General features: G+C 47.4%; 1 protein-coding gene across 4 annotated transcripts; it reads left to right on the top strand.

Annotated features, from left to right (window-relative positions):
* Positions 1–826: 826 nt before the first annotated feature.
* On the top strand, positions 827–26,425 carry DDB2 (damage specific DNA binding protein 2). Of its 4 annotated transcripts, XM_063608460.1 has the most exons (10): positions 833–2,832; positions 3,905–4,041; positions 4,427–4,618; positions 20,018–20,163; positions 21,778–21,877; positions 21,962–22,139; positions 22,475–22,617; positions 25,040–25,204; positions 25,341–25,386; positions 26,008–26,425. In XM_063608460.1, exons 1-10 carry the CDS (start codon positions 2,706–2,708, stop codon positions 26,055–26,057), a joined length of 1,284 nt encoding a protein of 427 aa, XP_063464530.1. In that variant the 5' UTR covers positions 833–2,705; the 3' UTR covers positions 26,058–26,425. The 4 variants fall into 4 exon arrangements, with proteins under 4 accessions (XP_034788459.1, XP_014202296.1, XP_063464530.1 ...); XM_034932568.3 differs by having other exon boundaries at positions 827–2,832; positions 21,778–22,139; XM_014346810.4 differs by lacking the exons at positions 21,962–22,139; positions 22,475–22,617 and having other exon boundaries at positions 829–2,832.
* Positions 26,426–26,496: the final 71 nt, after the last annotated feature.

The raw sequence follows: 26,496 nt of genomic DNA on the forward strand, positions 1-26,496 counted from the left end.
TTAAACAAATTGTTATTTTTTGTTTGTTTATTTTGAGATGGAGTCTTACTCTGTAACCCAGGCTGGAGTGCAGTGGCGCTATCTCAGCTCACTGAAACCTCTGCCTCCCAGGTTCAAGTGATTCTCCTGCCTCAGCCTCCTGAATAGCTGGGATTACAGGTGCGTGCCATGATGCCCAGCTAATTTTTGTATTTTTAGTAGAGACGGGGTTTCACCATTTTGGTCAGGCTAGTCTCGAACTCCTGACCTCAAGTGATCTGCCCGCTTCAGCCTCCCAAAGCGCTGGGATTACAGGCATGAGCCACTGTGCCTGATGGTATTTTTAGTAGAGAAAGGGTTTCACCATGTTGGCCCGGCTGGTCTTGAACTCCTGGCCTCAAGTGATTCACCTGCCTTAAGCTCCCAAAGTGCTGGGATTACAGGCTTGAGCCAATGCGATGGCCTACTATTAATGCATTTTTGTATATCTCCTCCCACCCCCACAAACTGTCAGGCACGGGGCTTAGTGGGTGGAGGAAAGGCCCAGCAGTGCCTGAGTAAGCCCAACTCCTGCCTGCCTCTTCGCAGAAACTAGGGTGCATCCAAACTGTCTCTTCTCAGGCTAGGCAGGACAGCAAGGCCTCACCTGTGAACCTTCAAGACTTGGACTTTGGCTGAAGCGAGGGCGTAGGAGTTCTAAGTCCCGCTGGCTGCATGCCTTCTGGCCCATCACTTCCCAGGCTGCTCCTAGGTGGACACCCAACAGGTTAGGCAAGTCTTAGTTAAAAGCAGTGAGAGGCCAAGAGGCTGGGCGTGGTGGCTCACGCCTATAATCCCAGCACTTTGGGAGGCCGAGGCAGGCAGATCACAAGGTCAGAAGATCAAGACCATCCTGGCCAACATGGTGAAACCCTGTCTCTACTAAAATACAAAAAATTAGCCAGGCGTGGTGGTGTGTGCCCCTAGTCCCAGCTGCTCCGGAGACTGAGGCAGGGGAATCGCTTGAACCCGGGAGGCGGAGATTGCAGTGAGCCGAGATTGTGCCACTGCACTCCAGCCTGGGCAACAGAGTGAGACTCCATCTCAAAAAAAAAAAAAAAAAAAAAAAAGCAGTGAGGAGGCTGGGCACAGTGGCTCACACCTGTAATCTCAGCACTTTGGCAGACGGAGGTGGATGGATGCCAGGAGTTCTAGACCAGCCTAGGCAACTTAGGGAGACTCTGTCTCTACAAAAAATGCAAAAATTAGCTGAGTGTTGCGGCGCGCACCTGTAGTCCCAGCTACTCGGGAGGCTGAGGTGGGAGGATCGATGCCCAGGAAGTCCAGCCTGCAGTGAGCCCACATCCTGCCACTGCACTCCAGCCTGGGTGACAGAGAGAGGCCCTGTCTCAAAAAAAAAAAAAAAAAAAAAAGAAAGAGAGAAAGAAAGAAAGAAAAAATAAAAACAGCCAACAACCAAACAAATAAAAGAGCAGTGAGAACCAGACACGGTGGCTCATGCCTGTAATCCCAGCACTTTGGGAGGCAGAGGCAGGAGGATCACTTGAGCCCAGGAGGTCCAGACCAACGTGGGAAACATAGCAAGACCTTGTCTCTACAAAAATAAAAATAAAAAAATTAGGCTTGGGGATACAGGTCTGCAAGCCTACTTGGGAGGCTGAGGTGGGAGGATCAGTGAAACTTGAGGTCAAGGCTGCAGTGAGTTGTGATTACATCACTGCACTCCAGCCTGGGTAACGGAAGAGAGACACTGCCTCTAGGGAAAAAAAAAAAAAAAAAAAAAAAAAAAAAGGCAAGGAGTTCCAATCATTTTCCCTTCACAGAGAAGCAGCTTGGATTCGATGGGACTGTAGTTTCTGGAATCCGACTGCAAAGCTGACCGCTGGTAGAGCCCAGCTTCTAACTTAGGAAAGGCACTAGCTCTCTACAAAGCCGCCACGCCCCAACTACACCCTGTAGGGACCAGCCAATCCCAAAGCCCGAGCGGGCGTCATCACCAATTGCAAGGCGGGAGACAGAGCCTTGGCTGGCACCGGGCCTCCTCCCCGGACCCGCAGAGGCCTGGCAGCGCCGCGTTTGAGGAGGGTTCGTGTCAGGAGGTCAAGGCTGGATGATCACTTAAGCCCAGGAGTTAAAGACCGGCCCAGACAACAAAGCGAGACCCCGTCTCTCCAGAAAAAGAAAAAAAGAGAGAGAGAGAGAGAAATTAGCCGGGCGTGGTGGCGTACGCTTGTAGTCCCATCTACTTAGGAGGCTGAGGTGGGAGGATGGCTTGAGCCCAGGAGGTGGAGGCTGCACTGAGCTATGATCGCCCCACTGCCCTCCAGGGTGGGCGACAGAGCCAGACCCTGTTGCTAAAAAAAAAAAAAAAAAAAAATCCATAAAGCCGGGGACCATCTTTGCTCCAAGGAGGTCAGCTGACCCGGGCTGGCACAGGCCCTGGCGCAGTTCCCGCCCCTCCCGGGAGCGCTGGCACCGCCCCTTGGCACCACCCCCTCCCCGCGCCCCCGCCTTCCAGGAAGGGGCGGGGTCTCCGAGACGGGTGGGGCCGGAGCTCCAAGCTGGTTTGAACAAGCCCTGGGCATGTTTGGCGGGAAGTTGGCTTAGCTCGGCTACCTGTGGCCCCGCAGTTTTGTAGTCCCCGCCTTGTTTCTCCCCAGAGGCCTCTCAATCCTCCCTCCATGATCTTCGCATAGAGCACAGTACCCCTTCACACGGAGGACGCGATGGCTCCCAAGAAACGCCCAGAAACCCAGAAGACCTCCGAGATTGTATTACGCCCCAGGAACAAGAGGAGCAGGAGTCCCCTGGAGCTGGAGCCCGAGGCCAAGAAGCTCTGTGCGAAGGGCTCCGGTACTGCCTGTGCCTGCTGCTTGAATATTTCCGCCTTTTAGGGTGCTCGCGCAGGAGGCTGCAGCGGGGGATGGGTGCTCCGAGGCTCCCGAGGCCCGCGCAGGTCACGGGTGCCTCCGGCTGTGCATTCTACCTGCAGGTCCTTTGACACCAGAGTGTTTAGGTTTCAACACCTCTCCCGCTAGGTAACAGGAAGCAGATGAGCTCCGTAACAACAGACACACGGACTTGTCAGATTCCTTGTTCGTATCAGGGTTCTTGCACAGTTAGGACGGCTTCAGAGAATCCTACCTTTCCTGGCGCTGTGTGTGCTGGATTTCATAGTCACGCTTGTTAGCTGCACGTCCTCGGTGGTCAGTTGTGAGAGCCCCCAATTCCTTCCTCCTTAGAAAGCTCATTCTCTGAGGTTTACTGGGGCTTGAACCTGGGGCTATAAGGAGTTTCGAGACACTCAAAAACGAGCTGGGGCTTGTTAATCAAGTGGTTTTTGTCCATGAGAAGAAAGAATTGGTTGTCAAGACGTCGGACCTATAGTGATTGGGTCCTCAAATACAGTTTGGTGATCAGGAGTTGTTGCTTTATTGCTATTCTAATTTCACTTACCTCCCCAGAAGTAACCTAGTTAAGAGCATTTCCAGGCCTTCCTATTCCTTCTTTTCCTAAACGGTGACTTCTGCCATGCTGCCCTAAAATCTTTTTATTGTGCATTATATGTGATTTATAAAATTGTGACCCAGTCCCATCTCGAGTTTTGCAGCCCAAACTGGGAAGAGTTCTGCAGTGTACTTTATTCTTGTGTGTTTCTTTGGCTGGGGTCTCAGGAACCCTGCACGACTGTATTTACTTTCACTTCAGACTTACTGTTTGTGGGAGTGTTTTGGGGAAGGGGCCAAATCCTCACTCATTTTTTTATTTCTGGTGCTCGTTGAGACCACACAGACATGGAAAGGCCGCAGGAGGTGATGAGACAGAGATTAACCGTGCCGAATGAAACAAGGCTTCCTTTCGGGGAATTCAGCAGAAAAACCTTTCGTGAGATTGGAGAGGAAAATATGTCTGTTCTGCTTGGCAGGTCCTAGCAGAAGATGTGACTCAGACTGCCTCTGGGTGGGGCTGGCTGGCCCACAGATCCTGCCACCATGCCGCAGCATCGTCAGGACCCTCCACCAGCATAAGCTGGGCAGAGCTTCCTGGCCATCTGTCCAGCAGGTAAGGCATTTTTTGCCTCAAGTCCTCAAGGGTTTGCACGTGCATTTTTACTATTGCATGCTCCCAAATTAGATGATGGCTTGGTTCACCAGCTTGTCAGAGTGGTCCGATCACCCAGACTGTGGTGACTGGCCTACTGGGCACTCAGCCAGGTAAAAAATGTCTTATGTTGTAAAGGTCCCAGCTGGAATGCACTCTGCCCCTTTTGCTTTCCAAGATTATTCGTTCGTGTACATTGCAAATATTTTCATGCACAGGGCAGGCAGTTAGCTTTCCTTTGGTGGGAGGACTTGGATCTAGGGCTCATCTATGAAGGAGGCAGAGATTGGCAGTTCACCCAGAACTTGGGTTTTAATTCAACCTAATTCATTTCTCTCTGTGGCAGGGGCTCCAGCAGTCCTTTTTGCACACTCTGGATTCTTACCGGATATTACAAAAGGCTGCCCCCTTTGACAGGAGGGCTACATCCTTGGCGTGGCACCCAACTCACCCCAGCACCGTGGCTGTGGGTTCCAAAGGGGGAGATATCATGCTCTGGAATTTTGGCATCAAGGACAAACCCACCTTCATCAAAGGGGTGAGCAGTTCCTCATGCCAGGTCGTGCTAAAGAAGTGTTTGTTGGCTGGGTGCAGTGGTTCGCGCCTGTAACCCCAGCACTTTGGGAGGCCAAGGTGGGTGGATCACCTGAGGTATGGAGTTTAAGACCAGCCTGGCCAACATGGTGAAACCCCGTCTCTACTAAAAATACAAAAATTAGCTGGGTGTGGTGGCAGGTGCCTATAATCCCAGCTACTCAGGAGGCTGAGACAGGAGAATTGCTTGAACCCGGGAGGCAGAGGTTGCAGTGAGCCAAGATTGCACCATTACACTCCAGCCTGGGCAACAAGAGTGAAACTCCATCTCAAAATAATAATAATAATAATAATAATAATAATAGAAAATAAAAATAAGGAGTGTTTGTTGAAGGCATGAAAGGAATATTGATGTCATCCAGTAATCATCAGGAAGAGGACTGGGATCAAAATTAACTGTGGGCATTTTCAAATACGTAAATGATGATGATATATATTTTTCTAATGCCTGTCCTTAAAATACTAGAAGATATAGACTATTGATCACCCATAGAATTGAAGCCCCTTCTGGGCTGGGCGCAGTGGCTCAGGCCTGTAATCCTAGCACTTTGGGAGGCCAAGGTGGGCTGACCACGAGGTCAAGAGATGGAGACCATCCTGGCCAACATGGTGAAACCCCGTCTCTACTAAAGATACAAAAAATTAGCTGGATGTGGTGGTGTGCGCCTGTAGTCCCAGCTACTTGGGACACTGAGGCAGGAGAATCGCTTGAACCCGGGAGGCGAAGGTTGCAGTGAGCCGAAATCACGCCACTGCACTCCAGCCTGGGCAACAGAGCGAGACTCCATCTCAAAAAAAAAGAATTGAAGCCCCTTCTTACCACATTGACCTCATCTTACGCCATTGTCTTTTCTGACTTCTATGCTGTAGCCACACCAGCTGTTTCTATTCCTGAAACCGGGTCTCTGTAATTGCTGTTCCCTTTGACTGGAGTGCTTTTCCCCCATGGTCTTCTCATGGCTGGCGTCTTCTCTGCAGGTCTTTGCTGATTCTACCTCCTCAAAGAGGCTTTCGCTGGTTGTCCTTACTCATAACGTAGATCCCACTCCTCCACCGTCATTCCCTGTATCATTACCCTGCTTCATGTTTCCCCCAAGTGTTGATCGGTGTCTGAGATCTGATGCTTATTTATATGTTTGCCCACTGATGGCAGGGACCTTTCCTTTCTGGTTCACCATTCTATTCCCAGTGCCTGGAACAAAGTTTGGCCTAGAGTAGCTGCTTTATATTTGTTGAATGAGTGAGGGGCTTGAAGTGTAATTGAGCAGATGGGATGTATACATACGAGGTAATTAACAATACAGATGCCAAGTGCTACAGAATGTGAAAGAAGGAAGAACCCCTTGTGAATTGGAGTCAATAAAGAAGACTCCATGGATGAGCGAGGAGGAGCAGTATTAGATAAATGGAGAGAAAAGAAGGAAAGACATAGTGTGACTGGGTGAGGTTTGGCACAGAGTTCTTGGGGGTCTTTGTTGTGCTAGAGTTTATCATCCGTTGCTGAGGGGTGAGTGTATCGTCCCCTCTAGGACCTTTAGCCAGCCCAGCTGGTGGCTGACATTGGAGGGCTGTGCTGTGAAAAGTGACACTGGGTTTAGAGCAGGAGTCACAAACTTATATGGCTCCAGAAGCCAGAGTGGAAAAAAAAAAAAAAAGAATGTATGGTGGTAGGGTCAGGGGTAAACTAGAGATGACTGTTGTGCAAAAATGTAGGTCTTTTGATATCAGATGTGATTTTTCTCAAACAAAGACACAAATCCTCATTTTTTAAATTTAATATATCTTGAGTTTTAAAAAAAATTGTAAAATACACGTAACATAAAATGTATCACCTTAACCATTTAAAAGTTTTTTTTTTTTTTTTGAGGCGGAGTCTCGCTCTGTCACCCAGGCTGGAGTGCAGTGACACAACCATAGCTCACTGCAGCCTCCACCTTCCTGACTCAAGGAATCCTCCGGCTTCAGCCTCCCATGTAGCAGGGACTACAGGTACGCATCACCACGCCTGGCTAATTTTTAGAGATGTGGTCTCTCTATATTGCCCAGGCTGGTCTCAAACTACTGGCCTCAAGCAATCCTTCTGACTTGTCTTCCCAAATTGCTCGGGATTACAGGGCTGAGCCACTGTGCTGGGCCTCTAGAACGTCTTAATATTGGCACTGAATGAAATTACACGTCTCAGCTGAATTCTGCTTCAGTCCACTATTTTTCTAGCTCTGGTTTAAAGGTAGACATGAGGGGGAACCCAGGAGGAGGTCTCTTTATTTATTTATTTGTTCTTTTTTTTTTTTGAGATGGAGTCTCACTCCGCCGCCGAGGCTGGAATGCAGTGGCGCAATCTCGGCTCACTGCAAGCTCCGCCTCCCAGGTTCACGCCATTCTCCTGCCTCAGCCTCCGAAGTAGCTGGGACTACAGGCGCCCGCCACCATGCCCGGCTAATTTTTTTATATTTTTTAGTGGAGATGAGGTTTCACCGTGTTAGCCATGATGGTCTCGATCTCCTGACCTCGTGATCCACCCGCCTCGACCTCCCAAAGTGCTGGGATTACAGGCGTGAGCCACCGCGCCCAGCCAGCAGGAGGTCTCTTAAGTGGAGGGATTTGGAGAGCAGACCACCAGAAAAGGCCAGGTTAGACAGGTGTGGGAGACTGGAATTCAAAGTGTGAGATGGGTGTTCAAGGAACAAGTGCCAGAAGCCCCCAGAAAGGCAGTCGGAGGAGTGGCGCGGACAGAGTGGGGTAGGTTTCCTGCCCAGCTAAAGAGGCAGGTGACCGCCAATAAGGCAGCTTGAAGTTGAAGTCAGAACCCAGAGCTCAGACAGGAAGAAATTTGTTTTCTTGTTTTCTCCAGGAGTCTAGGACATGGGAATAGAGGAATTTAGCTTATGCCTAGAGATGGGAAGAAGCAGTGTAGGGTATTCTAGGGGAAGAGCTTCCTGACTAACAGGATAATGACAAGTGCTTTGAACTTGTGCCAGACTGAGATTGTTTTTTTTCTTTTTTGCATCACCTTATGACATGCGTGTAACCTTCTTTACAGTGTAAACTTTCTTTACACTGTAATGAAGATTGGTCTAGGCATTGAATTTTGTGGCTTGCATTTGCAGGGAGCTAGGTTGGAGCAGAGGAAGGGTATGGCAGTCTGGAGGAGACCTGTCTGGTTTTACCCCCAGATGCTGACAGCAGAATGCTGATTTGAGACCAGTTACTGGAGGAGCAACAGTGCCTCATTTTGTCACTTCTTTAGTCATCTGACCTTGGCTGTGACCTTTACATTCTTCAGGCCCTTGGCAAGGGAACATGTATTACAGTTTCACAATGAAGATAGCTTAATTTTATTCCTATTATAAAAACAATGTATGGGGCCAGGCGCAGTGGCTCACGCCTGTAATCCCAGCACTTTGGGAGGCCGAGGCGGGTGGATCACTTGAGGTCAGGAGTTCGAGACCAGCCTGACCAACACATAGTGAAACCCTGTCTCTACTAAAAATACAAAAATTAGCCGGGAGTAGTGGTGCACGTCTGTAGTTCCAGCTACTCAGGAATCTGAGGCAGGAGAATCACTTGAACCTGGGAGGTGGAGGTTGCAGTGAGCTGAGATGGTGGGTGCCACTGCACTCCATCCAGCCTGGGCGACACAGCGAGACTCCATCTCTCAAAAAACAAAACAGTGTATTCTTATCATAAAATACAGAGAAAAGTATAAAAAATAAATTAAATATGATCCAAAATCCCCATTTTCAGCATCCCTCTGTGCATGTGTACACTATTTTTTTTTTTCCAAGTCTGAGTCTTGCTCTGTCGCCCAGGCTGGAGTGCAGTGGTGCGATCTCACCTCACTGCAACCTCCGCCTCCTGGGTTCAAGCAGTTCTCCTGCCTCAGCCTCCCGAGTAGCTGGGATTACAGGCATACACCACCACACCCAGCTAATTTTTGTTTTGTTTTGTTTTTTTAAGACAGAGTTTCACTCTATTGCCCAGGCTGGAGTGCAGTAGCACGATCTCGGCCCACTGCAACCTCTGCCTCCTGAGTTGAAATGATTCTCCTGCCTCAGCCTCCTGAGTAGCTGGGATTACAGGAGCCTACCACCATGCCCAGCTAATTTTTGTATTTTTAGTAGAGACGGGGTTTCACCGTGTTGGCCAGGCTCGTCTTAAACTCCTGGCCTAAGGTGATCCACCTGCCTTGGCCTCCCAAAGTGCTGGCATTACAGGTGTGAGCCACCGTGCCTAGCCTGAATTTTATATTTTTAGTAGAAACAGGGTTTCACCATATTGGCCAGGCTGGTCTCGAACTCCTGACCTCAAGTGATCCGCCCGCCTCGGCCTCCCAAAATGCTGGGATTACAGGCACGAGCCACTGCGCCCGGCCTGGGTTTTTAAAATTATATCTTTATTGAGGTATAGTGGACATAAACTGCAGCTATTTCAAGTGTACAATTTGGCTATTCTCAGCCTATGGGGTAGTCCTACTCCAGAGAAGCAGTAAGAAAAAAAGAATAAATTGTACAATTTGATGAGTTTTGACATATGTGTACAACTGTGAAGCCATCACCACAATTAAAAATAACTCCCATTTCCCCACGCTTTGTAGTATATTTGGAGAGTGATAGATAGATGAGTTATCTATGCCCCTTTGTAATCCACCCCTCTCTACCCAATATCTTATTCACTGTAAACTGCTGATCTATTTTTTATCTTTAGAAATTAATTTACATTTTCTAGAATTATATATAAATAGAATCATAGAATATATGCTCTTTTGTTTTTGTTCTAGCTTCTTTCAGTATAATTATTTGAAATTTATCTACATTTTTATGTGTAGTTTTTTTTTTCTTTCTGAATAATGGTTCATTGTTTTTTGTTTTAAGACAGGGTCTTGCTGTGTCACCCAGGCATGATCATGGTTCAGCATAGCCTCAACTTCCTCAGCTCAAGCGATTCTCCCACCTCAGCCTCCTGAGTAGCTGGCACTACATGCACAGGCCACCATACCTGGCTAATTTTAAAATTTTGTTATAGAGACAGAGGTCTCACTGTGTTGCACAGGCTGGTTTCAAACTCCTGGCCTCAAGCTATCCTCCTGCCTTAGCCTCCCAAAGTGCCGGGATTATAGGCGTGAGCCCCTGCACCCAGCCGCATTGTACTGATATGATACAGTTTATTCATTTACCGGTTCAGGGACATTTGAATTTTTTTCTAGTTTTTGAATGCAACATATAAAGCGACTGTGAACATTCACGTACAAGTATTTGTGTGGATATATGTTTTCATTTTTCTTGGGTAAATACTTAGCAGTGGAATGACTGGATTATAGAGTAGGAATGTCTTAAAGATACTTTTTAAATGAGAAAAGGTTTTTCCATTTGCCCACATATTGCCATTTCCAGTGCTTTCATTCTTTCATGTGATCCAGATTTCCTTTTGGTAATATTTTCTTTCTGCCTGAAGAAATTCCTTTCATATTTCTTATAATGCAGACTGGTGATAAATACTTTCCACTGTTGTTTATCTCGAAAAGTATTTTGCCTTTATTTTGAGGGAGGATGTTTTTGCTTAGTATAGAATTCTAGGTTCACAGTTTTTAAAATTATTTAACTTTTATTTTTTAATTGATAAATTAAAATTGTATTTATTGCATACAATATATTTGTTCGCAGTTTTCTTCTGTCAGTACTTTAAAGATGATGTCTAGGCCGGGCACTGTGGCTTATGCCTGTAATCCCAGCATTTTGGGGGGCCAAGGCAAGTGGATCATTTGCAATCATGAATTTTAGACCAGCCTGGCTAACATGATGAAACCCCGCCTCTACTAAAAATACAAAAATTAGCTGGGTGTGGTGGTGCTCACCAGTAATCCCAGCTACCTGGGAGGCTGAGGCATGAGAATCTTGAACCTGGGAGGCAGAGGTTGCAGTGAGCCGAGATGGTGTCACTGCACTCCATTCTGGGTGACAGAGCAAGACTGTGTCTCAAAAATAAATAAATAAGGCTGGGCGCAGTGGCTGACACCTATAATCCCAGCGCTTTGGGAGGCCGAGGCGGGCGGATCACGAGATCAAGAGATCGAGACCATCCTGGCTAACACAGTGAAACCCCGTCTGTTCTAAAAATACAAAAAAAATTAGCCGGGCATAGTGGTGGGCGCCTGTAGTCCCAGCTACTTGAGAGGCTGAGGCAGGAGAATGGTGTGAACCCAGGAGGCAGAGCTGGCAGTGAGCCGAGATCGGCCACTTCACTCCAGCCTGGGTGCCAGAGCAAGACTCCATCTAAAATAAATAAATAAATAAAGAATAAAAATAAAGATGATTTCTAGTTGGGCTCAATGGTTCATGCCTGTAATCTCAACACTTTGAGAGGCTGAGGCTGGGGGACCTCTTGAGGCCAGGACTTTAAGACCAGCCTAGGAAACACAGCAAGACCCCATCTCTACAAAAAAATCTTAAAAATTAGCTAGTGGCTCGAACTTGTAGTTCCAGCTATTCAGGAGGCTGAGGTGGGAGAATTGCTTAAGCCCAGGAGGACAAGGCTTCAGTGAGCTGGCAAGTCTGGGTGACAGAGCAAGATCCTGTCTCAATTAAAAACAAAACAAAACAAAACATCCTGATGAGAAGTCTGCTACTATCCTTATGTTCCTGTCTATGTAATTTTTCTTCTGGTCGCTTTAAAAATGATTATGATGTGCTTGTGGGGGGATCACTAAGCTTCTTTGATTTATGGATTTTTTTTTTTTTTTTTTTTTGAGACAGAGTCTCACTCTGTCGCCCAGGCTGGTGTGCAGTGCCACAATCTCGGCTCACTGCAACCTCCACCTCCAGGGTTCAAGCGATTCTGCCTGCCTCAGCCTCCCGAGTAGCTGGGATTACAGGTGCCCACCACCTCACCTGGATAATTTTTGTATTTATTTATTTATTTATTTTTTTTTTAGTAGAGACAGGGTTTCACCATGTTGGCCAGGCTGGTCTTGAACTCCTGACCTCCAGTGATCCACCCACCTTGGCCTCCCGAAGTGCTGGGATTACAGGCGTGAGCCACCTTGCCCAACCTATTATTTCTTACAAAGAGTTCAAAATGAAGAAAAAGAACAGTTCTTTTTTTCTTGGGACTGCAATTACATATGGTCCTGCAGGTGGTTGATGCACTGTTCATTTTTGTCTTTTTCCCTGTTTCATTTTGTGCAGTTGTTCACTGATCTTTACTTCTGTAATATCTAACCTTCTGCTGTCAATCCCTCCCTCCCTCCCTCCCTTCGTTCCTTTCTCTCTCTTCTCTTCCTCTTCCTTTTCTCTTCTCTTTCTTGCCTGTGCAGAGCAGGGCTGCTCCATAGGCAAAGTAGCCCAGCGTATTTTTCATTTCAGATACTGTATATCCCCTCTAGAAGTTTAATTTGGATTTTTTTTCATGTCTTCCATTTCTCTCCTCATATTTATTATTTCCTCTTCTTTCTTTTTTGAGATGAGGTCTCACTCTCTCTTCCAGGCTGGAGTGCACTGGCATGAGATCTCAGCTCACTGCAACCTCCACCTCCCAGGTTCAAGCAACCCTTCTGCCTCAGCCTCCTGAGTAGCTGGGATTACAGGTGTGCACCACCACGCCCAGCTAATTTTTGTATTTTTAGTAGAGACCAAGTTTCACCATATTGGCCAGGCTGGTCTCAGACTCCTAACCTCAAGTTATCCACCCGCCTTGGCCTCCCAAAGTGCTGGGATTACAGGCTTGAGACACTGCTCCTGGCCTGATCCTGTGTCTTTAAAAAAAAAAAAAAAAAAAAAAAAAAAAAAACTCTAACAAGTAATACTGCTTTTTTTAAAAAAAATTGTGGGCCAGGCTCAGTGGCTCACGCCTGTAATCCCAGCACTTTGGGAGGCTGAGGTGGACGGATCACAAGGTCAGGAGATCGAGACCATCCTGGCCAACATGGTGAAACCCCATCTGTACTAAAAATACAAAAAAGTAGCTGGGCGTGGTGGCGGGCGCCTGTAATCCCAGCTACTGGGGAGGCTGAGGCAGGAGAATCACTTGAACCCGGGAGGCAGAGGTTGCAGTGACCCGAGATTATGCCACTGCACTCCAGCCTGGGCAACAGAGCGAGACTCCATCTCTATTTAAAAAAAAACAAAAAAACAACTGGTAGAAAACACGTAAAACAATTTACAATCTTTACCATTTTTAAGTGTACAGTTTAGTAATGTTAACTATATTCACATTGTTGTGCAACAGATCACTAGAACTTTTTTCTTATAAAACTGAAACTCTATACCCACTGAACAAGTCTCCACTTCTCCCTCCCCTTATCCCCTGGCAACCACAGTACTACTTTCTGTTTCTGTGAGTTTGACTACTTTAGATATCTCATCTAAGTGGAATCATACAGTATTTGTCTTTTTGTGACAGGTTTATTTCACTTAATGCAGCATTTTAAGATTCATCCATGTTGTAGCATGTGGCAGAATTTCCTTTTTTAAGGCTGAATAATGTTCCATTGTTTGCGTGTACCACCTTTTGTTTATCTGTTTATTCATTGACAGACACTTGGGTTGATTTCATCTTTTGGCTATTGTGAATAATGCTGCAGTGAATATGGATGTGCAGATATCCCTTTGAGACCCCGATTTCAGTTCTTTGGGGCTTATGCCAATAAGTACGATTGCTTCATCAATGGTAATTGTGTTGTTCATTTTTTGAGGAACCGCTATATTGTTTTCCATACTGGCTATACCATCTCATGTTCCCATCAGCAGTGTACAAATGTCCCAACTTCTCTACTTCCCCACCAACATTTATTTTCTTTTTTTTTTTTTGAGATGAAGTCTCCCTCTGTCGCCCAGGCTGGAATGCAGTGGTACAGCGTCAGCTTACTGCAACCTCTGCCTCCCGAGTTCAACTGATTCTCCTGGCTCAGCCTCCAATAGCTGAGATTATAGGCGCACACCACCATGCCCGGCTAATTTTTGTATTTTCAGTAGAGACGGGTTTTGCCATGTTGGCCAGGCTGGTCTTGAACTCCCGACCTCAGGTGATTCATTTGCCTTGGCCTCCCAAATTGCTGGGATTACAAGTGTGAGCCACCATGCTCGGCCTTTTCTGTTTTTTTGATAGTGGCCATCCTAAGGGATGTGAGGTGATAGCAGTGTAGTTTCATTTGCATTTCTCTAATGATTAGTGATGTTGAGCATCTTTACGTGTGCTTCTTGGCCATTTGTATATTTTCTTTGAAGGAATGTCTATTCAAGTCCTTTGCCTTTTTTTTTTTTTTTTTTTTTTTTTGAAACAGGGTCTTACTTGGTCACCCAGGCTGCAGTACAGTGGCACAATCATAGCTCACTGCAGCCTCGAACTTCTGGGCTCCAGTGATCCTGCTGCCTTAGCCACCCGAGTAACTGGGACTGCAGGTGCTCACCATCATACCTTGCTAACTTTGTTTTGTTTTGTTTTTTTCGCTGTCTCTTACAGAAAGGACTTACTAAGTTAAAAAAAAATTTTTTTTATAGAGATTGGATCTCGCTATGTCTCCCAGGCTGGTCTTGAACTCCTGTTTGCCTGTTTTTTAGTTGGGTTATTTGTTGTTGTTTTGTAGGGGTTCTTTATATATTCTGGATATTAACCTTTTTTTTTTTTTTTTTTGAGATGGAGTTTCGCTCCTGTTGTACAGGCTGGAGTGTAATGGCTCAATCTCGGCTCACTGCAGTTCCACCTCCCGGGTTCAAGCAATTCTCCTGCTTCAGCCTCCTGAGTAGCTGGGATTACAGGCATGCGCCACCATGCCCGGCTAATTTTTGTGCTTTTAGTAGAGACAGGGTTTCACCATGTTGGCCAGGCTGGTCTTGAACTCCTGACCTCAGGTGATCTACCCGCCTCGGCCTCCCAAAGTGCTGGGATTATAGGTGTGAGACACTGCGCCCGGCCATGATATTAACCTCTTATCAGATCTATGATTTGAAAATATCTTCTCCCACTTCATAGATTGCCTTTTCACTTTGTCGATTGTTTCTTTTGATGCCTGAATTTTTTTTTTTTTTTTTTTAATTTTGAGATGGAGTTTCACTCTTGTCACCCAGGCTGGAGTGCAATGGCGCAATCTTGGCTCACTGCAACCTCTGCCTCCCGGGTTCAAGCAATTCTCCTGCCTCAGCCTCCCAAGAAGCTGGCACCCACCACCACGCCCAGCTGGCCCAATTGATTTTTAATAGTTAAACCAACTTTGCATTCTTGGAATAAGTTCATCCTGGCCATAACATATTTATCGTTTTTAAATATTACTGGATTGAGCTGGCAAATATTTTAAGATCTTTGCATTTGTGTTCATGTGTAAAATTGGCCAAATCCTTGTCACATTTGTGTATCAAGATTATGCTGATTTCTGCCCAAGCGCGGTGGATCACGCCTGTAATTCCAGCACTTTGGGAGGCCGAGGCGGTCGGATTATGAGGTCAGGAGATGGAGACCATCCTGGCCAACATGGTGAAACCCCGTCTCTACTAAATATGCAAAAATTAGCTGGGCATGGTGGCGCACTCCTGTCATCCCAGCTACCCGGGAGGTTGAGGCAAGAGAATCGTTTGAACTTGGGAAGTGGAGGTTGCAGTGAGGTGAGATCGTGCCACTGCACTCCAGCCTGGCAACAGAGTGAGGCTCTGTCTCAAAAAAAAAAAAAAAAAAAAAAAAGATTATGCTGATTTCTGAGAATTGCTTGAGCCCAGGAGGCAGAGGTTGTAGTAAGCTGAGTGCACCACTGCAGTCCAGCCTGAGCGACAGAGCACAACTCTGTCTCAAAAAAAAAAAAATTATGCTGCCCTCTTTAGCTTGGGAATTATTCCCTCTTTTTCTAGTCTGTGGAGACGGAGGGTTTAAGATCAATATCTGGCTGGGTGCGGTGGCTCACTCCTGTAATCTCAGCACTTTGGGTGGCCAAGGTGGGCAGATCACCTGAGGTCAGGAGTTCAAGACCAGCCTGGCCAACATGGCAAAACCCTGTCTCTACTAAAAATACACAAAAATTCGCCGAGCATGGTAGCAGGTACCTGCAATCCCAGCTACTCGGGAGGCTGAGGCAGGAGAATTGCTTGAACCCAGGAGGCAGAGGTTGCAGTGAGCCAAGATTGTGCCACTGCACTCCAGCCTGGGCAACAGCATGGGACTCTGTCTCAAAAAAAAAAAAAAAAAAAAGGAAGGAAAGATCGGTATCTCTTCCTCAGCCAGGTCCGGTGGCTCATGACTGTAATCCCAGCACTTTGGGAGGCCGAGGCAGGCGGATCACTTGAGGTCAGGAGTTCGAGACCAGCCTGGCCAACATGATGAAACTCCATCTCTCCTAAAAATACATAACTTAGCTAAGCGTGGTGGCGTGAGCCTGTAATCCCAGGTACTTGGGAAGCTGAGGCTGGAGAATTGTTTAAACCCAGGAGGCGGAGGTTGCAGTGACCTGAGATCGCACCTTTGCACTCCAGCCTGGGCTACAGAGTGAGACTCCATCTCAAAAAAAAAAAAAAAAAAGAAAGAAATTTCTATCTATCTATCTATCTATCTATCTATCTATCTATCTATCTATCTATCTATCTTCCTCTTTCTTCATCTTCTTTTTCCCTTCCTGAACAGTTCAAACCAAAAGTCATTAGGTAGGATCAAGCAAGATGGATGTTTACGTAGTGGGAAGGCTACAGTGCTGGAAGTGCCAGATGCTGGGGCCCCTGAAGCTGAGGTGAATGTCATTACAGGTGGCAGGTGGCAGCTTAGTACATAGAGACTGGGCCCAAACAAGATCAGAAGGGCATCCATGCAGGCAGGGGTGAAGAGTAGAGGAGGCTGGGCATGGAATAGTGAAGTCTGAAGCGGGGTTGAGGATGCTGAACCACAGGGAGACCTAGAGTGGGGTGGCGGAGTCAAGTGGGGTGAGCAGGGCTTTTGCATGGAGAGGGGCGGCCGTGGCGCCTGATGTGGGCAAGGAAGTTGTGTCTGCATGGTTGAGGGAGTGGAGAGAGGGGAGAGGGTGATTGTGCCCTCGGGAGGGTAAAAGAGTCCAAGCATCCTAAGGAAGACGTGCATTTGGGGAGTGTGTGGCAGCAATAGTGGAAGACTGGTTACATACAAGGAGATTAATCAAATATGTAAGTATATTGAGTAAAATGGGAACCACATTTTTCACTGTCAAAGAAGGGAATTATAAACATGGAAAGAGAGAAACTCGAATCAACTCTGTGGTGTTGACTTTGAATTGAAGACATTGATACGAATTTAAGGTTTTCAGTATACAAAGTAAGACAGTTGTGAAGCAATCTGATTGCAGATTCCTTTTACATTTTTATTACCTTAATCTTTTATAAGTATCTCACCCTATGCTTAATTTGATGGCTCTTCTTTTTTTTTTTTTTCTTCCTAATAGAGACAGGGTCTTGCTCTGCCACCCAGGCTGGAATGCAGTGGCAGGATCATAGCTAACTACAGCCTTGAACTCCTGGGCTCAAGTCACCATCCCACCTCAGCCTCTCGAATAGCTATGAGCACAGGTGTGCACCATCACTCCCAGCTAATTTTTAATAATTTTTTATAGAGGCTGGACCCAGTGGGTCATGCCTGTAATAGCACTTTGGGACGTTGAGGTGGAAGGATTGCTTGAGCCCAGGAATTTGAGACCGGCCTGAGTTACATAGTGAGACCCTGTCTCTAAAAAAAAAAAAAAAAAAAAATTGGTGACACACACCTATAGTCCCAGCTACTTGGGAGGCTGAGGCGGGAGGATTGCTTGAGCCCAGGAGGTTGGGGCTACGCTGAGCCAGGATTGCACCACTGCATCAAGGTTTTGAACTCCTGGCCTTAAGCGATTCTCCTGCCCCAGCCCCTCAAAATACTGGGATTATAGATGTGAGCTACTGTGCCCAGCCAATAGCTATTATTTTTGCAACTCATTATCAAGTTCTTCCAAAGCTTTCAACACGGCTTTTATAGTAGTAATAATGGCCTTTGTTTTTGCATGTATTTCATCAATTTACATGCTTAATTAAATTTGGTGTTAATTGCAATAAAAGATACAATTGGAATAAACAGGTTTGAGAACAACTACAACCAACCCTTGGTTTGGTAAGCATAGAACTCAACTGGAGGGAGCCGAAGATTGTCATACTACCAGCAAGCATTTGGCAGACCATAAGCATTAGAATGACCGTGAGGTTAGAACGTTTTATAGAGGGAAGGGAATGTGCCAGTTAGTATGTTGTGATAGCTAAGTGGTTGTTGCATAGAAGAACTTGTACAGGTCTGTGAGGCTGGGATAGCTGCAGCGTAAAGAAGAAGGGGAAAAGGTGGAGAAAGGCGGACAAGTGGAGAACTTTACATCTTGGGGATGTAAAGTTCTTAAAACAGTGCCTGACCGGGCGCAGTGGCTCACGCCTGTAATCCCAGCACTTTGGGAAGCCGAGGCAGGCCAATCACCTGAGGTCAGGAGTTCGAGACCAGCCTGACCAACATGGTGAAACCTGTCTTTACTAAAAATACAAAAATTAGCTGGGTGTGATGGTGTGGGCATGTAATCCCAGCTACTCAGGAGGCTGAGGCAGGAGGATCACTTGAATCCAGGAGGTGGAGGCTGCAGTGAGCTGAAGTTGTGCCACCGCACTTCAGCCTGGGCGACAGAGCAAGCCTTCATCTCAAAAAAAAAAAAAAAAACACACACACACACAAAGAAAATCCCCCCCAAAAACCAGTGCCTAGTACATAGTAAGCACTTAATAAGGTTAAGCCATTGATATTCTCATGATTATTTTCATCATCATTTTCTGGAATGTCTGGAAGAATAGGAAGGGGCACAGATCTGACTCCTGCCCTCCTAACTCAGCCACTGCTCTGAGCTGAAGCTCTTCTAAAGAGAGCACTGTGGGAATAACAAATTAGGGCACATCCCTGTAATGGAATACCTCAGCAATAAAATGAGATGAGCTCTTGATACAGCAAACTCAGATGAATCTCAGAGGCATGATGAGTGAAATGAAACAAGACAGTCTCAAAAGGTTGCATACTGCCTAATTCATTTACGTGACATTCTATTTTTAATTTAATTTAATTTTATTTTTAGAGACAGGGTCTTGCTCTGTCACCCACGCTAGAGTGCAGTGATTCGATCGCAACTCACTGCAGCCTCGACCTCCAGGCTTCCGTCATCTTCCCACCTCAGCCTTCTGAGTAGCTAGAACCACATGCACCTACCACCATGTCTAAATTTTTTGTGTGTGTGTAGAGATGGGGTCTCCCTATATTGCTCAGGCTGGTCTTGAACTCCTGGCCTCAAGCAATCCCCCCGCCTCAGTCTCCTCAGGTGTTGGGATTACTGTGCTCGGTCTATAGGACATTCTATGAGGGCAAAACAATAGTGATGGAGAACAGATCAGCCAGGGGCTGGGGGCGAGGGGAGGGTGTGATTACAATGGGATACCACGATGGAGTTTTTGGGCTGTTGCAAATGTTCTGCATCCTGATTTGGGTGGTGGTTATTTAAATCTATACATATGTTAAAATTCAGAGAACTTTATATCCCAAATTTGCTATATGTTAATTAAAAAAAAAAAAGTAAAAATAAAGCCTTAAGAAATGAAGGGAGGCGGGGCACGGTGGCTCACGCCTGTAATCCTAGCACTTTGGGAGGCCAAGGGTGGCGGATTACCTGAGGGCAGGGGTTCCAGACCAGCCTGGCCAACATGGTGAAACCCCGTCTCTACTAAAAATATACAATTTAGCCATGTGTGGTGGTGGGCACCTGTAATCCCAGCTGCTTGGGAGGCTGAGGCAGGAGAATCTCTTGAACCTGGAAGGCAGAGGTTGCAGTGAGCCGAGGTTGTGACAGAGCAGGACTCCATCTCAAAAACATAAAAATAAAAATAAAAATAAAAAAAAAGAAAGAAATGAAGGGGCCAGGCAAAGCGGCTCATGCCTGTAATCTTAGCACTTTGGGAAGCCGTGGCAGGGGGATCGCTTGAGCTTAGGAGTTCAAGACCAGCTTGGGCAACGTGACAAAACCCCATCTTAAAAAAAAAAAAAAAATACAAAAATTAGCTGGGCATGGTGGCACGCACTTGGGAGGCTGAGGTGGGAGGATCGCTTGAGCCCAGGAGATTGAGGCTGCAGTGAGCCGTGTTTGTGCCACTGCACTTCAGCCTAAGTGACAGAGAAAGACCCTATTTCAAAGGAAAAGAAAAAGAAGTGAAGGCCCTGTGGAGAGCGTCCTAGTGTCTAAGCTGACCTGGCCCCAAGCGCTGCTCGAGGGGTGCTTCTGTGACGGTGCAGCATGTGTGCCCAGGCCTGGTTCCTCACTGCCAGGCCCATCATCACTCACTGGCTTTTTCCTTCCTCGTGTTAGATTGGAGCTGGAGGGAGCATCACTGGGCTGAAGTTTAACCCTCTCAATACCAACCAGTTTTACGCCTCCTCAATGGAGGGAACAACTAGGCTGCAAGACTTTAAAGGCAACATTCTACGAGTTTTTGCCAGCTCAGACACCATCAAGTGAGTAGTTTAACTAGCAGGGGAAAGGGCTTCTAAGCTTAGGTGTAGTTCCGGCAAGAGCATCCAGATCCCATTTCCTTAACCCAGCCTGGCCCAGGGAAGAAAGGAAAGATGTCAGCCACTTTCCGCCCTTCTTTCTCTTTCTCAAACTGCTCCTTGGCTGCCCTCACTTTGGTCCAGGTGGGTTACTGCTTTGGGAAGGTGTTCTGGAGCCTCAGCTCTTCTGTAAGTCATACCTGTATTAGACTGGACCTTGACCCTCACTAGATAAGCCAGCATGGCGTGGACCCAGAAAGCCACCTAGAGAATGGAGCAACAGCTCAGAACTTGAGACTGAATTCCCTGCACTCACTGTGGTGTAATGACCTGACCTGTTCCTGGGTGGAAGCTTACATGGATGGAATCTTTTCCATAAAGTGCTCTGGACTTCCCAAGAGAAAGTGGCTGGAGAAATTACAGAATGCGGCCGGGTGCAGTGGCTCATGCTTGAAATCCCAGCACTTTGGGAGGCCAAGGTGGGTGGATCACCTGAGGTCAGGAGTTCGAGACCAGCCTGGCCAACATGGTGAAACCCCCATCTCTACTAACAATACAAAAAATTAGCTGGGCGTGGTGATAGGCCCCTGTAATTCCCAGCTACTTGGGAGGCTGAAGCAAGAGAATCGCTTGAACCCAGGAGGCAGAGGTTGCAGTGAGCCGAGATGGCGCCATTGCACTCCAGCCTGGGCAACAAGAGCGAAACTCCATCTCAAAAAAAAAAAAAAAAAAATTACAGAATACCCGTCACTTTGATTTCCAGCTAGAGCCGTGACTCTGACTGCTCCCTGAGGAATTAAGTGAGGGTGCTGGGGTGTAACTAGCATTGGATTGGATCCTGGGCTGTCCCGCAGGGATGAGGAGTGCATGCGCACGCAATTCAGCAGGCGATTGGATAGACAAGGCTCCAGGCTACTCTTCGGCAAGAAATCTTCCTGCTTGAAGATATTCATAGGGGATGGCAAAAGGCAGTGTAGCATGGATTTGAGGGTTTGAGAGAAAAACTGTGAGCTGAGCTCTTCTGGCTGAATAGCAGGATCCCTGAAGCACCCCCCTAGTCAGCCTCCCAGTCCAGTGGTTTGAGGGACCAGAAGAGCTCCTGGTTGTGTTTTTTCCCTCAGTGTTCAGAAGGGGGCAGAAGTGCCTTTCTAGCCAGCTCTGAGGAACAGGGCCAGGCAATCCCTCTTTGGCTTGTGTCTCCTTTGGCCTAAAGGGTGGAGAGTGAAAGGAGAGAGCAGTAAAGGAGGCTTGCTCAGAACCCGGGGTGTGGGGGGCAGGCGTGCCTCAGGGCTTGCTTTATGGTATAAGCTTTGTCTGCTTCAGGGACTCTTAGGAGCTGGGGATCCTGGGCCCAGCCGTAACCAGACAGATTTCTGAGCCCCATTATCCCATCCCCTCTGTCTGGACGGTAGAGCAGTCTGAATGTTCCTCACTAGGAATCCACGGCAAGACAGTTATTCATTCATTCAACAAATATTTATTGAATGCCCGCTGTGGGTTAGTCACCGGAGCGGCAACAGTGAGTAAATAGGACTATCTCTGTCCCCAAGAATCTTACAACACAGTCTCTCCCTCCAGCATCTGGTTTTGTAGCCTGGATGTGTCTGCTAGTAGCCGAATGGTGGTCACAGGAGACAACGTGGGGAACGTGATCCTGCTGAACATGGACGGCAAAGAGGTGCGTTCTCCGAGGTCCTGCCTTTCCCTCCCTCACCCCCACCTCGGTTCTGTGTCCCCACCTGAACCGAGCTCTTCTCTGCAGCTTTGGAATCTCAGAATGCACAAAAAGAAAGTGACGCATGTGGCCCTGAACCCATGCTGTGATTGGTTCCTGGCCACAGCCTCCGTAGATCAAACAGTGAAAATTTGGGACCTGCGCCAGGTTAGAGGGAAAGCCAGCTTCCTCTACTCGCTGCCGCACAGGCATCCTGTCAACGCAGGTGTGATATCCCAGACCTCATCTCTCCTGCAGACCCTGCCTGTCTGACCACTGCTGGGGTTTTCCCTCAGTGTGGAAGCCACTACGTCAAACCTTTACCCCTGATAGCGTCTGCCAAGCTGATGTCTGGGAACCTTTGTGGCTGTGGCTATCCCCATCAGCTGCTGAGTTTCCAGAATTTTTTTGTTGTTGTTCACAGCCCAGATTCACCTCTTCCTTTCTGCTCCTGTCTAGAGAGGAGTGGGAGGGAGAGTACCCCTGCAGGAGAAGGCCTGCACGGCCAGGACCACAGAGGGCTTGTGGTTCCTTCAGCTCAGGGGCTTTTCACTTTGCCAGCTTGTTTCAGTCCTGATGGAGCCCGGCTCCTGACCACGGACCAGAAGAGCGAGATCCGAGTTTACTCTGCTTCCCAGTGGGACTGCCCCCTGGGCCTGATCCCGCACCCTCACCGTCACTTCCAGCACCTCACACCCATCAAGGTGAGTGGCGGTGGGAAGGAGCTCGCAGAAGGAGGCTGTGATCATGAGGCCGGAGCAGGTCTGCCCACAGTGGGGAAGGGCTGATGTGGTAAGCCTGCCACCCCAGATCGCTCCTGGCCCGAGCACAGAGCATCTCTTACCCATTGGCTCTCTCTCTTCCTTTTATCCCACTTCTGCCATCCCATATGGTTGAGTTTTCTTTCTGTCTCGCTGATAAGATATTTTTCTGAGTTTTTTCAGCCCAGCTCTGATCTCACTGTGAGAATTTTCTAAGATCCTGACCCTCTGTTCTGTCTTCTCAGCTTCAGTTACCTGTGTACAGTTGACTCACAAACCTTCATTTTTTATTTTTTTATTTTTTTTTTAAGGCAGGGTCTCGCTCTGTCACCCAGGTGGGAGTACAGTGGGGCAATCATGGTTCATTACAGCCTTGATCTCCCAGGCTCAAGCGATCCTCCTGCCTCACTTTTTTTTTTTTTTTTTTTTTTGTAGAGACAGGGTATTCTTGTGTTACCCAGGCTTATCCTTTTTTTTTTTTTTTTTTCTTCTTGAAACGGTCTTGCTCTGTCACCCAGGCTGGAGTGCAGTGGCACAAACATAGCTCACTGCAGCCTCAACCTCCTGGGTTCAAGCAATCCTTCCGCCTTAGCCTCGGAAGTAGATTGGACTACAGGTATGCGCCACCATACCCAGCTAATTTTTTTATTTTTTATAGAGATGGGGTTTTGCCATGTTACCCAAGCTGGTCTTGAACTCCTAGGTTGAAGCCATCCCCCAACCTTGGCCTCCCAAAGTGCTAGGATTACAGGCATGAGCCACTGCGCCTGGCAACTTTGCCTTCTTAGTTTGTCTTGCAGGTTTCAGTGCTTCTAATAATAAAAATAAGTCTTTTATTTTCCCACCTTTTCTCAGGCTCTTGTTAATAGCTTCTCTATCATTAGTCCCCAACACTAATAGCTTTCAAGTCCTTTGATGCCTTTTTGCCTGAGCCCCCATGCAGACTGAGCTCTGCTAGTTCTGCATTCTTTTCCAAAACTACAGATCCTCTTCAGATCTTCAGGTTTTATGCCTATACTTCTTTGGTCAGTTCAGAATAGTGGTGGGGAGCGCCAGTTTCCAGCAGCCAGACCCTTAGAATCCTTGGGCAAATTACTTATATTTTGGATCTGTTTCCTCATCTGCAAAAAGGGAATACTAGTCTCTAACTGATAGGGTTGTTGTGAAGATGAGTCAGTATACTTAAAGCACTTGGCCCCATGCCCAGCACCTGGTAAGTACTGGTAAGTATTCAATAAATGATGATTGAATATTGAGTGGCCCCCACGTACCTCAATCACATCCAAGCTCTTAATAAATAATGTCAAGAATCCTTCCCCAGTTGGTGTTCCTGTTAATCCATCAGTGTTCCCGATAATCCATCTGTCTGCATGTCCCAGTTTGTATCTAGCCAGGTGTCGTAAGTCATTACAGCTTCCTGTGTGTGATTTGTGACTTATTTCTAAGCCTTCGCATGTACTATTTCTTCCTTCCTGCTAACCATGTCTTTCTTCCTTCAAAACTTCCTTGAGAAGTTTAGGAAAATCCCATCCAATTCTGCCATTTTAATAACTGCCAGATTTGTTTTTAGTGGGGTGATCTGGGGAATGTGGGTTTCCTTCTCTTTTTTAGCCATTAGCAATTTTACACTCAGCTCTTAGTTATTCGTGTTGATGGAGACGGGATGACAGTGGGGCTCCTCCAGAACTCAAGTCCTGTTAGGGTTTGGTCACCAGAGGCTTTTTCTGCTTTGTTGTAGGCCTCTTAGGTCAGTATCTGGGTCAGGCTAATGTTAAAACGTTTATCAGTTGGTATGATCTTAGGAAATGCAAATGAGGGAGAAGGCCTGAAGGTGCCCTAAGGGCCAGGGAGGCCAGCTAGGGATTAAAAATGTGCAATGGCAGAGGCACACACAACCTAAAACCATTCTTGTAGTTTTCTGTAAGACTTATCTCCATTATTAGGTTGGCTTGTTACTGGCAAATACTACTTTTTTTTTTTTTTGAGAGTCTTGTTCTGTCACCTAGGCTGGAGTGCAGTGGCATGATCTTCACTCACTGCAACCTCCGCCTCCCGGGTTCAAGTGATTCCCCTGCCTCAGCCTCCCAAGTAGCTGGGACTACAGGCATGTACCACCACACCCAGCTAATTTTTTTTGGTATTTTTAGTAGGGACGGGGTTTCACCATGTTAGCCAGGATGGTCTCAATCTCCTGACCTCGTGATCCGCCTGCCTCAGCCTCCCAAAGTGTTGAGATTACAGGTGTGAGCCACCGCACTCAGCCCAAAGAATACTTTTGATGTTCCTCTTTGTTCATATTTGTTTTTGATGTCCCCCTTGATCATGTTCTGTGTTTACCCTCATGGCCGGCCTCTCCATCTCCTAGGCAGCCTGGCATCCTCGCTACAACCTCATTGTTGTGGGCCGATACCCAGATCCTAATTTCAAAAGTTGTACCCCTTATGAATTGAGGACGATCGATGTGTTCGATGGAAACTCAGGGAAGATGATGTGTCAGCTCTATGACCCAGAATCTTCTGGCATCAGTTCGGTGAGGCTTGGGTCCTCAAATAATGATGGGAGGAAGCAGGGATTCAACCTACCTTATTGACCAAAAGTGACCAGAAATCAGGTGTCTCTGCTAATACCTTCACCCTCTCCTCATGTTGACACTCTTGTCTCTGCAGCTTAATGAATTCAATCCCATGGGGGACACGCTGGCCTCTGCAATGGGTGAGTAGGAGGAGAATGTCTCTGACTTGCCAAGTCCGATCCTACTTCCCAAGGTTCAGTGCGGGCCAGCCTCAGCCCTGCCCTGCCACATTCACCCCAGGGCAGTGGCCCACGAAGATGGCTGGGAGACAGTGGTCTCTATAGCCAAGGCCCTCCATTCCTCTGGCTTTGTCTTGGTCATGCAATGCCTGGCGACTGTCCAGTTTCCTAGTATCTCTTTTTTTTTTTTTTTTTTTTGAGACGGAGTCTCGCTCTGTCCCCCCAGGCTGGAGTGCAGTGGCGTGATCTTGGCTCAATGCAAGCTCCGCCTCCTGGGTTCACGCCATTCTCCTGCCTCAACCTCTTGAGTAGCTAGGACTAGAGGTGCCCACTACCACGCCCAGCTAATTTTTTGTATTTTTAGTAGAGACAGGGTTTCACCGTGTTAGCCAGGATGGTCTCGGTCTCCTGACCTTGTGATCCGCCCACCTCAGCCTCCCAAAGTGCTGGGATTACAGACTTGAGCCACCGCGCCCGGCCTTCCTAGTATTTCTTTACCAAATCATAGGTTTGCGGGCCAGCCCCAGGCTCTGAGAGATTGGTAACAGAAGGTGTAAGTCAGACTGGTCTCACTCTTCCTAGGTTACCACATTCTCATCTGGAGCCAGGAGGAAGCCAGGACACGGAAGTGAGAGACACTAAAGAAGGTGTGGGCCAGACAAGGCCTTGGAGCCCACACATGGGATCAAGTCCTGCAAGCAGAGGTGGCGATCTGTTAAAGGGCCAAAAGTATCCAAGGTTAGGGTTGGAGCAGGGGTGCTGGGTCCTGGGGCACTGTGGGACTGGGACACTTTTATGTTAATGCTCTGGACTTGCCTCCAGAGACTGCTCCAGAGTGGGTGACACAGCTGTCCCAAGGGCCCCTCTGTATCTAGCCTGGAACCAAGGTTATCTTGGAACTAAATGACTTTTCTCTTCTCAGTGGGTGGTAGCAGAGGGATCAAGCAGTTATTTGATTTGTGCTCACTTTTGATATGGCCAATAAAACCATACCGACTGAGCTTCTGCGTGGATCTTCCAGAAGTGACCTGGTCAGAGAGCTTCTTGCGTCTCAGAAATGAAGAAAAGGCA

This window comes from Pan paniscus, chromosome 9, assembly GCF_029289425.2.
Source record: "Pan paniscus chromosome 9, NHGRI_mPanPan1-v2.0_pri, whole genome shotgun sequence".
In the NCBI taxonomy this organism is placed as follows: domain Eukaryota; kingdom Metazoa; phylum Chordata; class Mammalia; order Primates; family Hominidae; genus Pan; species Pan paniscus.

Excerpts from the sequence above, each read along its gene's own strand:
- DDB2 (XM_034932568.3), top strand. The coding sequence starts at position 2,706 with ATGGCTCCCAAGAAACGCCCAGAAACCCAGAAGACCTCCGAGATTGTA. Across the intron at positions 4,042-4,426 it reads CCTGGCCATCTGTCCAGCAG|GGGCTCCAGCAGTCCTTTTT; the intron begins GTAAGGCATTTT and ends TCTCTGTGGCAG. Across the intron at positions 22,618-25,039 it reads AGCACCTCACACCCATCAAG|GCAGCCTGGCATCCTCGCTA; the intron begins GTGAGTGGCGGT and ends TCCATCTCCTAG.